The following is a 16,747-nucleotide window of genomic DNA, read 5'->3' as shown; positions in this document are numbered from 1 at the left end:
CATTTCATCCCTCCCTACAGTTAAACAATAAACTGATCCGTGCCATATGGCTGATTGCCACAATATCATCTACACTGGATAACAGTGAAAATATGACTGTAATTATAATTGTCACAAAAATGATTTTGGACACTTTTAGACTAAATGAATGAACATGAAAAGTGAGATTATCTTAGATGTATAATCTAGTTTAACTAATAGCAGCATTAGTTGTTAAAGTCAGAAGTAGTGTAGAAAAAATATAGCAGATGGATGTGTTGTTCAGAGTTCACAGTTCTGTCACCGCACATCTACAAAGTCTCTTTCAGCTGCAGGAAGTGGGTCTTAATACTGCAATAAAAGAGAAAATCTTGAAAAAAATCCAGAACCTGGAAACAGCTGTTAATCATTTTAATGTATGAATAATTTAAATGTGACATACTATAATTTCTGGTTTTCCATCCTCTGAAGGTCCAGGCTGATAGCTGAGTAGGCTAAAGGAACTAAAGTATATTATTGCTGAAAAGTCTTTCTTTTGGATTTAGAGGGATTAAAAAGAAAATTATAAGTAAATAATATGCCTGAACCTTGTAGGCCTAGTCAGGAGGAGGCAAGCTGCACTTAAGCCATTTAAGTATTATTGCTTTTTTGAAACCTAGTTTTATCCCTGATCTTAGCTTTATGACACAGCCATCAGATAAGGACCACTTTTTAAAAATATTCATCTTTTTTTTTTCTTTTTTTTTTTTACTGCTTTGTCCTGTTATATGAAACCTAAGGAGGATGTGTGTTCTTCATCACATAAACTATGAACCAACTCTTATTCCTGATCCAGCGTAATGGAGAACAGTAGATGATACAACAGTAGATGATATGGAATTTATTTTCCTCTTCCTGTAATAGCTTGTTTAGAAAGTAGTAAACAAAACCTCAGCCTAGGCTCCACAAGTATTCACTCTGCTGTGACCAAGCAATCATATGATGGGTAATAAATAGTCCGGGATCAGCTGATGTTTACAGTTCTACCTCTCAGTCATTGCTTCCATGTAAACGTTACATTAAACGTGTATCCTTGTTTTGAGTTATAGCAGAACAGGACAGACTATGGATACTGCGTTGTCATTTTTATCCTTGTTTTTTCTTTCATGAAAATGACGTTACCTTCTGAAAGAAAATGTTTGACCTTATTTGAGTATGAACATTGAGCTGTCTTCTCTGAGCTAGCAGGTATCTTCTTTCAGGGCATGAAGACTATGGGACTGACGTTATGAAAGGTCACCAACAAAAGGCAAAGTCTGCCTTCATGACTGTGGTTTAAAATTGAGTTTACTTCTGAGGCATTCAGGGTGTGTTTTCTTATTATTTAAGAAAATTATAGCAGTAGTAGTAAAATGACCAGTAGTAGTCAAATTAAAGAATGAAAAGACAAATAAAAGGCAAAAAAAAAAAAGTGCCAGTTTATACATTAACTTGTCTTTTGGTCATCCCCATATCTATTGCAAACAAACCTCAAAAACAAACAGATAAAGCAAACATCTTTCATTCATAGGAAGGATTATCGCAATGGAAGCAGATGGTCACATGAAGTGCAGCCTAAATTATATGGACTTTGCAGCCTTTTGAAACCAGTTCCCTTCATTTGATGGGTGTGATTACATGGTTGCATCTGACTTTTGCAAAAGAGCTGCTTTTAAAGTGAGGCAATGACTTGTTCCAGTATGTTCGTTGACCCATGTGTGACTTTTCGTGCTGAGGTCTACTTACTATTATCTGCCTTGCTGTTAATCAGTGTGACAGTTAGTTGCACTGAGGTGGATGGATTTGTTTAATTATAATTTTTTTAAATAAATTCACAATTTTACAGATTGTTATTTTTTTTTATCCTACATTTCTAGATCACAGTGTAACCATTCAGTACTTTCAACACAAGCAAGGTCGTCACAGGAGTCACTTCAGTTCAGTTTCCACAGCATGACACCAACTCACAACATGAACTCCATCTCAAAATGTTGCCTAAAAGGAGCCCACTCTGTGGAACGAAGACAGGGACATATGTTTTGTGACTTGTATCTCAATATTTGAAAGTGTAACAATAAGTACCCGTTAATTCTGCAGGGCAGAAAACACAAATACAAAAATGATTGTCCAACATTTTACACTCCTACTACTAAACTACTAGTTATATTTTGCTTTTCCCAAGCCATTCAGTAAGAGAGGAAGGTGAACATTATCTCTGTCCACAGTCAAACTTTAAGTCTTGTGAAAAAACGATGCTTTTAACGTTTGACCAAAGCACACAAACTCTCATAGCTCCCACAAGGTGAGTCAGTTCATGCATAATCAAAGGTTTCTTTCTTAAGTTAAAAGAAATGTATCAAAACTATTAGCTAACAATAGCTAACTCAGGGTTACCAGTTCCAGTTCTCAATGGCTACCATCCTGTAGGATTTAGTATTCCACTGGGACAACACACTTCATTTAAATGAAATGTCGTCATCTTCTGCACTTATCTGTTAATAAGCCAATGATTTGGATCGATATGTATGTATTTGTGTGTGGATGTTTGTGTGTGTGTGTGTGTGTGTGTGTGTGTGTGTGTGTTTTGGTTACATGTATGTGTATATACTCACACCATTCAGAATATTCATAATGTTCAACTTTAGGCATAATTTAACCTTTTTTAAAATCATGCTACACTACAGTGTCCTTATATAATAAAGTAGGGTATTTATGTAGAATAATGCAATGGTAATTCCTTCATGTCAAACACTTTATTAAAAGAAAATCCAAACAGCCGGTATAACCACTGTATCAGTGTCTCAATAACTTGTTATTTAGGTTTCATATTAGTTTGATGATGTCTAAATAAGAACAGTTTGATGAGAACTGTTCAAATACAAGTTGTCACTGAACCAGAACACTAAGTTCTCAATTCGTGGTTCAGACACTTCTACTTTTGTGTGTGTGTGTGTGTGTGTGTGTGTGTGTGTGTGGATAATCATCTTGTTAAAGAACAACATGTTGCACAGTAAGTGCCTAAACACTAAACTGTTGTATATGTTCTTTAAAAATTTGAGAGAAAGTCTGATTTACTTAATCTCTAAAGGTTATAGTGCATTATAGCTGCATTATCACGTAATATAAATGCCAAAAAATCTCCATTTTTTTGTGAGCAATAGTGAGATATTGCAAGCATGAAACATGTTGGAATGATGACACTAGACCTTTACCACGACTGATGAATTATGACCGGCCATGTCATCTTTATTATTTACACCAATAATATATTTGTCATTACAGTAAAAACTAGCAAAACAGATCTGTTGACATTCAGTATTTTTGACTTGTAAAAAATAAGACTTTAGGCCATGTCCTTTGGCCCTGCAGGCAAGTACAGTCCAGTCCAGTGGGACAAAATGTGAAGCTAGTGGATACATACTAATGTCACTGGGTAATGGGTAAGTTATTTATGTCTGTCTGCTGGTTTGAGTTTTTGTGCTGATATTTAAACGGAAGGTTCCTGTAATGTTAAAACTGAGGCTTCCTGTTTATTTCAAACTCGCTGAATGAGCCACAATATGGTTATGAAATAAGTAATGAAATAAGAAAATGTTACAATAAATAACTTTATGCTTTCAGCTTGGAGCCGTATGTCCATGAGATTACTCAAATTCTACAGGCCTGGATTCAGTCATGTTACTTTACCTGCAGAGTAGGTCATTACCTAGACTAGGCATGATTAAACTATTCAGTACTTTGATAAAGCAGCCAAAAAATAAAAAATATATTTATGATATGAATAATAAATTCATGTATGTAATTTAGGAATCAAGGGGTGTCTCTTATTGAAAATAAATAAAAAATAAATAAATAAAGCAGCCACTGTGAGTTTTAAAAGAAAAAGTAACAAAAAATATTTGATAAGATGGAGAATAGCGGGAGAGGGAGAGAATGGTTTGTGTGAAACACAAGTTGCCTCCATTTTTAGATGAAGTCTGGCTTTCACTTCAGTATCTTACGTGTGAGTGATAATGGTCTCTCTATGTGTGATTAGCTTTGCACCTTGCAAGTCAGTTCTTTCATGAAGGGACGGATGAACGTATGGAAACAAAATCTTTTAGTCAATGTTTTTTTTTGTAATCTGGTGAATTTAAACAGGAGATTAGACTTTTAATGTCTTTATTATCACAATGAAACTGCGGGATTGGAAGTAATCAACATAAGTTCATCCACTTTATTTTATATCAAAAAGAATAAACTAGATAAATTAACTTGTTGTAAAAACAAATCATGCTACAATGTTCTTATATAACAAAAATAGGGTGTTAAGTATAATAATGCAAAGGCAATTCCCTCATGTCAAACACTTTGTTTAAAAAAAAAATCCAAATAGTGGGTCTACTTTAAATGTGAAACTCTCAAATATTATATCTCATTTGTTTTAAGAATAAAAATTCAGGGCAGAAAACCGGGATCCACTGTGGCTCTGCTTGCATTCACCTGAAGCCCAGATCTGGGTCTGTAACACACAAAGGGGAAAAAAGACAATATTGAGTATGTGCAGAGTGAAATGCCAAAAAGGAAGTTCACTGTGAAATGCATATAAATACAACTAAACAAATTAAAACATCATTTATCATAAAACAGTAAATGCATCTGATGAAATTAAACTTGAGTCTGGAAGCTGGTCAGTGGTGTCATTAACCAGGCAACCAGGGCATAACTTTTATTTCCTCAACTAAAAATAATTATAATAAAAAGACACTGTTGTAGCACTGTTTTGTTTTTGGGTTTTTTTTCTTTCTTTTTTTTTAAGAAAGACCACATTCAGTAACTTGTTCTGGAAGTTGTAGGTGTCCTGTACATTTATGGAGGGCAGTATTTTGCGTCAATGGTTTAAGGAAGACCAGCAACAGAACTAAATCCTGTCTTGAGTGCGACAAGTTCCTGTATGAGAATTCATGTCCAAAGAATTATTGGCTGCAGACCAGAAACAAAACACTTCCTCTATAATCTGCACATGAGAACTTCCTTTACCTTGACAAGATTGTGTTTGTTGTGCTCTGTTAACATTCATTTTCAGGCATACATTGTAAATTTTGTTTGTACCTGATGTTATGCTTTTAAATATATGTTACAGCCTGGAAATAAGGCATTATTAACATCTAATTCAGATGTCAGTCAGAAGTGTTATGGACATTTTATTTTTGTTTTTTTTTTCTTCATGTCATGTGAGAAGCTCTTGTTTTGTTCAGTTATTATTACTACTGTTGGGACATGTTGGACTGGTGGACAAAAAGTACGTCATCAGCCTGCGCATAGTGGGTGTGCGACGCATGTCTGTGGTTGCTAAGTGTAATGTGGTCATGCTGCATGTCCTGGCTGCCTCAAAAGAGTCCCTGGGATTGAAAAGATCCACGCAGCCCGGGGTGAATAAAGTTGCCAAAATCGAGACGGAGTCCTGTCTCTTTTAAGGGTGCAACATACAAACTACAAAACCTGTACAGCTTACAAATAATAAGAAAAGCAGGTCACAAAACACATCAGAACTTCGCCTCGTTCCATACAATGGATGTGTGTAAGGGTGGCCTCGGTGAGGGAGGACCGCACCTCCGTGGATCCACCAATCCGCGACAAAGCCGGCTCCTCCTAAAGCCAGATGGCCGCTGATATATAAGCAGCAGCAGCGAGAAGCTGATGCAACACCTAGCGGAGATAAGACACAGCCATCACGTCAGAGCAGCTCCAACTAGGAAGTCACATCTCTTTAGATAAAGCCAGTGTTTCATTTTGGCTGCTTATTTGCCTGCCGACTAACTGGTAAGTAACTAGTCTACTGACTAGTATTTCTTTCATTTTTCTGCCCAAACTGAAAACAAAGAACTAAAACATATAAAGCCTATAAAAATATATTGAAACGGGTTATTTAACCCATTGTGCATTTTAAGACAACGCGCTTCTTATATAGGTTTTTTTTTTTAAATTATTATTTTAATTGAATAAAGCAGAGGAGAGGAAAGGGATCGTTTAAGGCAAAAGAACTCGGTGTGTGAAATAGCCGCGAGCGTTATTTCCTCGATGGTATTGGCTTTGTTCCATTTTTCTTTTCGGCTTCACATTTATTAATCTTCCATCGTGAATAATGGTGTGTCGGAAAGGCGTCTGCACATCTAAAGAGTCCACCACGTTGTCAATGTGGGAAGGCAGAAACCGGTTTCCGCGCCCTTCTCATCGAGACACTCCAAGATGCCACCATGACCGTGACGCAAGGCGGAGCACGTCCCCGCCTGGATTACACAACCGCCTCCAGAAACGTTTACGTCAAACATGGTCGGGGGGGGGTTAAAGGGGGCGCAGAGGATGGCTGCTGTGTAAAATACTTTAGTTTCAGGTCTGTATATTTAGTAGTTCATAAATGAACACTGATGCTTTAAAGCTTTCATGTGTCCATGACTTTTAAAAAAAAAATGTCACGTGTTTTTTTTGACATAGTAAAACTTTTTATGTCTTTATAATGAATTTTTTTCAAAAATGCTGACATGTTTTCATGTCTATATATATATGACAGACGCGGTAAACAAAAATATAGCAATACCATATGATTTCGTGATAGTCTGTCGTGAAAAAAACTATCGGGGGAAATGTTGCTCAATAAGAACTGAAACCGTGAAAAGTTGTTGGTGTAAAAGTGCACGAAAAGTCAAATTACGTTCACCTGTGAATGCTATATGTTCCATCTGACACCACACTATTTTGCTGCTATTTGAGCTGCCAGTCGGAGCCCTCTGTACACTAAAGCATGAAAGGGTTAAGTGAATCTTAATACGTTCCATAAATATGTTAAAATCCGGTCACTGTGGTCGTGGACTTGTTCTTGGCATGATTTTCCTCCACTGCTGGATGCCTTCGTACGCCCTCTCTCGTTGATTGGCTCTCCACGAAGGCAGGGCAGTATAAATTCTCTCACGTTACACTTGTCTCTCCTACTTTTGGAAGCACTTCGGTAAGCCACATGAGAAACACGTTGCGTAAAAGTGAGTGATGAAGGAAAGAATTGCGAGGTCGAACGCACAAACTCATAGATGGGATCTACTTTTCTAGACACTTGCCAGAGATACTTACTTTTCTTTTTCTTTTTTTTCTTTTTTTTTTTTTTTAGAGAGCTCACACTTTGCATTTAGCTGTTGGGTGGTTTTTTTTTTTTTTTTTTTCTTTCTTGCATCTGTGAACTTTTTCAGACAAATCCGATTTCATTTGAAGGAACAGTTACAGTAAGCCTATTTTCAGGGCGGACTTCCTGTCTTCTAAAAGTGTGCACTGTTTTCCTGTAGGTATCAGCATGCCTGTCATCAGAACCCTCAGCAAGGTGACCAAGCAGGTTCTGCTCAGCACCCCCGGGTGTGGCTGCCAGCCGCTTACTGTGGCCGTGCGTACCATCAGCTTCTCTCCTCGGCAGGTCACAAATGATGCAAGCTTTCACTCCGTGTCCTTCTCGGAAACTGATCACCCCAAAGTGCTCATCACAGGTTGGTTTTCAACCCTAAAAATGTAATTGATTACAATGTTTTGTGGGGAAATAAAGTAAGGAGTTCTTCTTTGTGCACGCAAGTTATTGTGAGCTTGTACAAAATGTACTCTGGGGCGACATTAAGGCCAGCAGGATTTGTAAGACACTTGGCAAAAAAAAAGCAGGAGGGGATGCCAGTTAGACACAAAAAGGGGGTCTCATGTTCTACTCTCCTAGTAACTTCATTGTCCATGGAAACCAGCACAGGAAACTGCTGTTTGTCTCATTTAATGTGGGCCACATTCTCTGAGGACGCCTTGTCTTTTGCAGGTGGTCTGGGACAGCTGGGAGTGGGACTGGCCAAATTGTTGAGGTGAGAACTTTTCCTTCATTTGAATCTGAATTCTGGCGTAACAACGGGACACAGCAGTTCATTACATTCTCCTTCCTACAGGAAGAGATTTGGAAAGAACAACGTTATTCTATCTGACATCAGGAAACCCCCAAGCAACGTCTTCCACAGTGGTGAGTAAACATAGACAGCTCAGTTATCAATATTTATCATCTTAGTGACGGTAAATATTGTTTCATTACACGATTGGGAAAGAAGTTCCTCTGGGGAATTTATGTGTGACTAAAACAAATCCTTTTTTTAAAAAAAAAAAATTCTGCTATTTTACAATATTGTAAGTATGTATGTAAGTATGTTGTAAATGTATCACACACATTTTCCTCAGACTAAAGCTAGTAAAGTCTCATTTACACTTTCCCTGGAAATTACAAGTGTAACTGGATTTAACATGTTTAAGAGAACAGAAATGGAACGGTGATGGCTCGCTTCAGATCATGCTGTTAAACATATCCTGATCAAAAACTCTTAGTCTCCAGTTCTCATCTGAGTCATTTAAGATGATCTGCTCTACAGAAATGCAGCTTGCAAATTCCTTCAGCACAGTACGATACAGACCTCCTCTTTCATAACCAGCTGAAGTGTGTGTGTGTGTGTGTGTGTGAGAGTCAGTCAGTCAGTCATGCTAGGAGAGCCAACAGTTGTCACATTACATGGTGCCAGAAGTGTTTTCCCCAGTGTTTGTGGCACAAAAACATGACAAAACCAGCGATTAGAGGTTCATCTTAAGTGATCAGTTCAATAATCCTTTTGCCTGATTTCGCTCTAAGCAATGAGGCAAAAGGGAGCCTCAAATCTTGTTGCTGCTTCAAGCAGCTGTTTGTTGTTTTAGAAATTAGTTTGTTCTTTGTAGATTCAGACTCTATTTTCTAATTAAAATACACATAGCTTCTTATTTTGCAGGTAGGAATTATTAATTCAGTTTTTTCAGCGCAACAAAATCCTCAAACAATTTCAGGTGAATGTATGAAAATTCCCTTCTACGTATTTTATTAGGAGTCCAGCTCATTTGTCAAAGAGATGAAACCATCCCAGTAGACGCAAACACACACTGTAAATCCTGTATTTTAATGAACTCTAACTCTTGTTGTATCATCTGTCTACATTTAGGCCCGTTCATCTACTCAGACATCCTGGACTACAAGAACCTGCGAGAAATCGTGGTGAACAACCGCATCACGTGGCTGGTTCACTACAGCGCCCTCCTCAGTGCTGTTGGAGAGGCTAATGTCGCCTTGGCACGCTCTGTTAACATCACCGGTGAGAATAACACTTGATTGAGATAGATAGATATAGATATATATATATATAAATTTTTTTTTTTTTTTTTTTTTTTGCAATGACTTGTTGCATACACATTTATCCCCACTAAAAAGTAACATTTTTAGCTTCAGCCTGACTCGCAGTCTTTCACTCAAGTATTTGCAAAGTTCACCAGGAGCCATCTTGACTATTTCTGCACTTCTCTGTGTGGCTTAAACAGTGCAGACGTCCTGTGTCATGAAAGTGGATTAAAATAAAGCAATATGTTGAAGCATGAAGCAAAGTGTTGCCTGATATAAAGTGAGTACTCAGAATGGTGATCATCCTTTTGTTTTTCTAAGGGCTTCACAATATCCTGGACATTGCAGCAGAGCACGGCCTGCGTCTCTTTGTCCCCAGCACCATTGGTGCCTTTGGCCCCACATCTCCTCGCAACCCTACGCCTGATCTGTGTGTGCAGAGACCTCGCACTATCTATGGTGTTTCCAAAGTCCATGCTGAGCTGATGGGAGAGGTAAGAAAACAGATTAATAAGTCATTAAGTGGAATTGTTGTTGTTTTTTTTTTTTTGTAATTGATTGATGGCAACCCGTATAAAATTGATGCCCAGTCTCAGAAATGTATCTTAATCTTGCAGTTCATTTATTTATTTTTTGGTTGATTCATTTCTGTTCTAACAGTATTACCACCACCGTTATGGGCTGGACTTCCGCTGCCTGCGCTACCCAGGAATCATCTCTGCTGATTCCATGCCTGGAGGTGGCACCACAGGTACAGTGTGACGGCAGACATCTAAAATGACATTTGGAGTGCTGTTCAAAGTTTGCAGCTGGCAAGATTTAAAATGAATAAATGATCACTTTCACTAGACGTCTCTTAAGTACGTCTTCCATTGTGTCACAAGTTTGTTATGCAATTAATCAGCTTTGGAACTGATGACGCCGTTTGCTCTTTCTGTGTTTGATCTAATGTTCACATTGACGTAACGGTGATTTACAATCTATCTGTGACCAGACTATGCCGTCCAGATTTTCCACGATGCAATCAAATCCGGCAAGTTTGAGTGCAACTTGAGGCCTGACACGCGGCTCCCCATGATGTACATCGACGACTGCCTGCGTGCCACGTTGGAGGTGATGGAGGCGCCAGCTGAAACACTCAGCATGAGGACTTACAACATCAACGCCATGAGCTTTACCCCGGAGGAGTTGGCCCAGGAGCTCCAGAAGCTGATGCCTGAGCTGGAAGTCACATATGACGTCGACCCTGTACGACAGGCAATTGGTACGCCTCCCTGCAGACGACAGATGTTCATTTTCTTTACTGAATTTCTGCAAGTGTCAAACTAAACTTTTATTCATTTATTTATTTTAGCTGATAGCTGGCCAATGAACTTCGATGACTCCAATGCACGGAACGACTGGGGCTGGAAGCACGATTACGACCTCCCCGAGTTGGTCCAGACCATGCTCAACTACTTTGGTGTTGACACACGCATAGCTCATGTTAACTGAGATGCTGCATCAGTGTGTTTTTTTTCTTTGTATATATTGTAAAATCTGACCAAAGACAATGGAGAAACTGTACATAGTAGCTCTCTGTATAAAAGTGAGAAGGGCTGTGCTTGCCTGCTGCAAGATCACCATGTCTGCAGAATGTAAAGGTCCGTGCAGGCCTGACAATCCTCCCCGTTCTGTGTGTGTACTTCTGCTTTGCTTGCTTGCCTATTTTTTTGCTTGGTTATTTCAGTAAAGAGCAGTCTGTCAGTGTCAGATGTCAACTTGGCCAATGAAATAGAGGATGACAACTTGGGGGGGGGGGAAGCACATTTTAATGTTGGTTTGATTTTTTTGGCTAGACTTCAAAATATTGCTAAACTATTGAGGCCTATAGCTCTTTAGCCAAAATGAATTTAGAGGTGTGCAAATGTAGAAGAGGCATCTTTTGATGCTCTTTAAGGGGGTAAAAGACAAGGAACCTGATCATCTTGAGAGGGGGTTATCTGAGGTTGTGCAGCTCAGTAGTTCTAAAGAATTATTCCTGTTTGTTTCATAAAATATTATTTATTCTGTCACTGTTAAACTTGTGGAACTTCATTGCTCATAAATCTTTAAGACTTCTTTAGATGTGTTTCTCTTCACCTTTTATTTACTTTTCTTTTTCATCAGTTCTCACACTTTGACTCAAATGGATGTTACATCAGCAATCAGACACATTTGGGGTCTGTAAATTAAATAGATTTTTTTTTTTTTTAAAGTATGAAAGACATTGTCAGCTCTTTCAATCATTAAAAACGAGCTTCAAACAAACCTTTTTTATATATATATCTCTTTTTGTGATTCATTCTCACACACACTTTATCGGTTCTTGTCTGCAGAACTTATCACATCCCGTAAAATGCTTTAACTTTGAGGGCAGGCATTTGTCCTGATTTAATATGCAGACTAACCAGTTTTAGTAGGAAGTAAAGGATGTTATATGCTTTAAACAATATTCTTAAACTGATGACTTTGTTACACTTAAAAACAAGATCAAAGAGACTTGGCTAAATGCTTTTATTTGAATGTGAACAAAAATGAAAGAAGATAACAAAAATTAACATGCACACAAATACATATTGGAAAAGGGGTGAGAAGAAGTAAAACTATAAGCTCCCACCCCCCTCTCTGAATAATGGATCATAATTTAAAAAAAAGGCTTCCTGGTTTAAACATGTATAGATGTGAATATCTGTTAACACTACATATATAACAATATGTGTTATAACAATATAATCTGCGATATAATTATTATATACAACAATATGTGTTATATGTTATATATATATATATATATATATAACAGTTACTGTGACCCATCGCCTCCCTCATCCCTGTACTTCTTGAAAATAGTATCCTTTTACCTCAGTTTAAACAGTTTCATGCTTGGATATTAAAGTTTCGCCTATTTTTGCAGTGTCTTTAACTTTTTGTTTCATCCATTTCCCAGTGCAGTCATGGAGACTCTGCATAGCTGCTAGGCAAGAAGGTCACCAGACCATCACAGAGACATAAATAACACATGCTCACACACTCTCCTGAGGAGACTTTAGAGAAGCTGATCAACACTAAAATGCAAGTTTTCAGACTGTAAGGAGAACCCAGAGAGAGCCCACACATGCATGCAAAAGAAAGCTCCAGCTGAGTTTAGAAGCAGCAAGTTTCTGGCTTTGAGGTGATGGTGCTAACCACCACGCCATTGTGCAATTCAAATTTTTTTTGTGTTATTTCATTTTCAATTTCTATGCAGTCGAATTAGTAGCTGAACTGATGTAAATTGAAATCATAACTATATTTTTAACCAGTGCAAGGTGAGTCCAGAGGTTTGAACGGTGGCCTTTCTGTCCAGAGTTTGCATGTTCTCCCCATGTATGCGTGGGCTCTCTCCAGGTACTCTGGCTTCCTCCCACTATCCACAGATATACATGTTAGGGACATTGGTTACTCTAAATTGTCCCTTGGAGTGATTGTCAGCATGGTCTTCTGACTGGTGATCTGTCCATGGTGTACCTTGCCTCTTGTCCAATGAACTGTATTGCAGTTAAGAAAAGAGATGGATGGATGGATGGTGAGTTGAGTCACTGTTTTTGAGCAATAAAATGAAACAAAATACCTTGCTGGAAGTTGGACTTCAACTGACAAGTGAGCAACTGCAGCTCCACATGTTTATGTTACTGTAAACAGCACCAGCCAAATGCATCAGGGAATGTTTTTCTTCTTCAGGTCATCAGGAAGAATATTTGCCTGCATTTTCTTCCACAAAGTGGATTCCCAAAACCTATCCCTGAAGACAGCAATGTCCTTGACTGCACGCTTAATAACCCTTCTTGAATTTCTCTGTGTCACTGATTGCAGCAGTTTCAGGTGACCTTGTTTTGTTCTGTTTGCAGTTGCACTGAAAAACAAGAAAGGGGCAGAAGGGAGACAACTGACTAGATGCACTCTAAGAGTCATCAGAACACATTTTAGTGATACAAAAAAAATTAAGTATCATTCGTGTCTTCTGAAAGAACAGTTGTAAATTGACTTGATCTTATCAATTTAATGATTTTGTGTGTCAAAGCTCTTAAAACCAGTTATTGAAACTCTGCAGGCTTCTTTGTTTTTCTGTGCTTTACAGAAATGTGAAACTGTAACGGAAAGCCTGTATATGAACTCAATTTGCAAAGTTCCAAGTATAGTTATTTTACATTTTCTATCTTTGAAATGAGTCTTTTACTGAAATTCTGCTGTTACAGCTAGTGGTGAAGCTGGCTCTGGCAAATCCTTTAATCAAAACTTAAAAGACCTATACACACTCATGTAAGCATGTGTGGATACTGCTCCTATTGGCTGCAGACTGTCAAAGGCCAAATGTTATCACATACAAATTTAATTTTGCATGCCTGAATGCAAATGTGATTCAACACGTCTTGCTTTCATTGCTTACTGAGCTCTGAGGCAGGGCGGAGCAGGCAGGGAAGGGAGACATAGGCAGCTGAAGAGGTCTTTGCTTGCGGCTCTGTTTGCCGCAAGGGAAACTTACACTCTTATGTAAGATGTCCCCATGGGTGTGTGCACATGCTTACAGTTCAGCAGATTTCCTCAAAGTCCCAGACCCTAATACTTTGTTTGTTGTTGTGAAATATCATTAGAACAGAAAATGAAGGACTGAACACCACAACATTACATTCTTGTAGCTGATATCCCACACAAGCGTCTTGTTGCTGTAGTGGTTTTACATCAGTTTTTCAGACTTCTATGTCATGCAGCACAATCCTGGTGTTTCTTTGTTTATTGTTTCACACTCACGCAAACGTTTTAGTAGTCTTACCAACCAATTCATGTTGAGTTTTCTAATCAAGAAAGTTGTTGAGCTGCAGAGATTGTTATACTGCATGTGTACAACTTAAAGTGTTTTTATTCATGAATTCATTTATCTTAAGGTCAACTGTCTGTAAAACACATTGTGTCTTTCGTTGAGAAAAAGATGGTCTGGAATGTCATGATAACAATATGGACTGGCGCTGATCCTGGTTCGTCCTCTGTTACACAACCTTGCCTTAATCTCTGCTTGATGTGGCACTTTAAATGCAGTTTTAGGGATCATATTACAGCATGCTTGAGCTTTGAGCAAAATTAACCGCTTAATGTCTGGCGTTACGTTTATGAGACAAATCAATTCCTGTCCATGTTTCTTTTCTTTTCTTTTTAATGTAGTAAATCTACTTTATTTATTCAGTTGTTTGTTTCTGTTGTTTCTATCTATTTGCCATAAAATTTTATTTATCAATCAAAAAACTATAATATCAATTTTGTTCCATTTTATTACTTTTGGTAGGTTTTTACAAATTTTTCCCTGTATTAATTTTTTTTATTGTAAATAAATTCTGGCATTAAGGATTTAACTTAAAGTTATTTCTTACATTGTAACAGCAAACAAGACAACTCTTCTTTAGTTTAATTCCACCTAAATCTATGTAAAGAAATGAATATTTGCTTGCATTCATTATATTTATAACTATCATTTACTTTTAACAGAGTATGCTGCTGGGGAAATGAGAGGTTAAAGTTTTCAGGATATGATTAAAATTCATTAAAATAAACTAGGACTTTTTTTTGGTAAAACCCTGACAAAAAAATGTCTGTATCTATATTAGTAGAATTCACTGCTGTACTTAAACATATGAAAATAAATACATTTAAATCAGAATACAACATGTCACTGATGCTAAATTGATATCCACGACATATAAAATTTGTGATGAATTCATGTTTTAGTTTTTGTATTGTTTGATGTGAAACAATGAAAAAAATCCACACAACAACCATTAATATTCGACTGAAGTTAACAAAAAAAACAAAAACCTAATTTAAAGACTGAGTTATTTGTCCTTTTAGAAAGCATACAAACATTAAACATGACTCAATGAGGACATCTTCTGAATCCTGGACATGATTTCATTGAACTCTGGGAAATCTGTGGACACATTGTACATGAGGAAATACTAGATTCAGTCTACATTCTACTTTGGAAACATGTGAATGGTCAAACTTTTTCCTATGTCAAGTCTTTTTTCATGAAATATTTATATATTTTGAGAAAGTTTTCATAGTCTATAGCTATTTGAACCCTTTAAAGGTTTATTTTCACAAATTCTTAAAAAATTTTTTTATTACAGTCACTGAAAATGTTTCTCTACCAAACTATAGAGCAAGCTGTAAAAGGATTACAGACACTAAATCCCATTCAGCAGCCACCTATAACATGGGCTGCACAGTGAGGTACCACAGCAGGTTTTATGCTCTTTTTAATGTTCAATCATAACAGATTGAAAGAAAAACACTACATCACATGACAAGCCTACTAAAACAGTAAGTGGGACCTTGAGCAATCAGCCAGTCCATCCACATACAGTTGCTACTTAAATCTGCTTCTGTTATAGTAACTGCTGGTGCTGGGTTTTATTAATGCTGGCACACTATCGCTTACGCTGTCTTTCACATCGAGTACAAGTTACATAAGCGTGACTATGATACTCATGCGGAATGCAGTTGGTTCACTGCTGAGTGAACCAGCTGCTGAGACGAAAGTTTCTGCATTCAAAGGCTGTTTGCCAGTACATGAGGGAGATCTGTGCCAAAACCTCTTATCAGAGCACTGCTGTTAGACGTTTCTCATTAGCACAATAGATTTAAATCTACAGCACTTTGTTTGAGCTAAAAACACAACATAAACAGGAAGAAATGAAACAGTTAAATTGTTGTAAAATTAAAAGAATTTTAAAGTAGAGAACATTATAGTTTTGTGGAAGAAAGTGAAGAGAAACAGAAAGATAGATTTGAAACAGAGAGCATGAGACCAACAGTGTCAGCGTTGAAACAGACTACTGCAACACATGAAGAAGTGAAGAAGAGTAAAAAGATGTTGATGTAAGAGGGGCAGAAGCAAACAGTTCAGTGGAGGGAGACTGTGAAGAGAATGACAGTACAGATTGTGGCGATCCAGTCTTTACTCCAGCTGATCCACATGGTATGTTTTATTATCCATATAATTTACAGTCCAGTGGCATAACATGTCACACATGAAATAACATGTTTTTAGTGTTTTTAGGTTATATAAACTAAATTATATGATATGATATTTTCTTTATTTACTTAGAATGAATAAAAACTTACAGTAAATTGCACAATTTCACACTGCCCAGCCTTTATGCCACTCCTAAATTACGTGTAAAGTACTCTAGATATAGCCACTAACTAGATGAATGTATAAATCAGCTGGGTAACCAAATATATTGCTTAAAGCATAAGTAGATCTTCCTTTATTCTGCATGTTACTTTCTTTCTTGAGGGATAGAATAGTTTTAGCCTTCCAGATGAAACCCTAGCTTTCGTAAATGTTCTTTGCACCAATAAAAGAAAAAAAAAAAAATCAACCCAACAATGATGAGGTGTACAGTGTCTTGCTGAGGTAACCCAATTTGGAACGTATTAGTCTCAAGATTTCTCAAAACAATGGCATTACACAATGACACAATGAAAACACATTATTCTTTGGAGGACACATTG

At 37.4% G+C, this 16,747-nt stretch overlaps 1 protein-coding gene across 1 annotated transcript; it reads left to right on the top strand.

The window, feature by feature from the left end:
* The first annotated feature begins 5,665 nt into the window (after positions 1-5,665).
* Positions 5,666-11,468, top strand: tdh (L-threonine dehydrogenase). The gene is made up of 9 exons (XM_079255441.1): positions 5,666-5,799; positions 7,311-7,505; positions 7,817-7,859; positions 7,941-8,011; positions 9,006-9,155; positions 9,500-9,672; positions 9,839-9,929; positions 10,173-10,442; positions 10,533-11,468. Exons 2-9 carry the CDS (start codon positions 7,319-7,321, stop codon positions 10,670-10,672), a joined length of 1,125 nt encoding a protein of 374 aa, XP_079111567.1. The 5' UTR covers positions 5,666-5,799; positions 7,311-7,318; the 3' UTR covers positions 10,673-11,468.
* Positions 11,469-16,747: the final 5,279 nt, after the last annotated feature.

This window comes from Telmatherina bonti (genome assembly GCF_933228915.1).
Source record: "Telmatherina bonti genome assembly, chromosome: 16".
Taxonomy (NCBI): domain Eukaryota; kingdom Metazoa; phylum Chordata; class Actinopteri; order Atheriniformes; family Telmatherinidae; genus Telmatherina; species Telmatherina bonti.
The sequence above is the reverse complement of the archived record's forward strand: the minus strand, read 5'-3'. Positions and strand labels throughout refer to the sequence as shown.

Coding starts and splice junctions, on each gene's coding strand:
- tdh (XM_079255441.1), top strand. CDS start 7,319: ATGCCTGTCATCAGAACCCTCAGCAAGGTGACCAAGCAGGTTCTGCTC. Junction 7,860..7,940: donor GGACTGGCCAAATTGTTGAG/GTGAGAACTTTT, acceptor TCCTTCCTACAG/GAAGAGATTTGGAAAGAACA. Junction 10,443..10,532: donor CCCTGTACGACAGGCAATTG/GTACGCCTCCCT, acceptor TATTTATTTTAG/CTGATAGCTGGCCAATGAAC.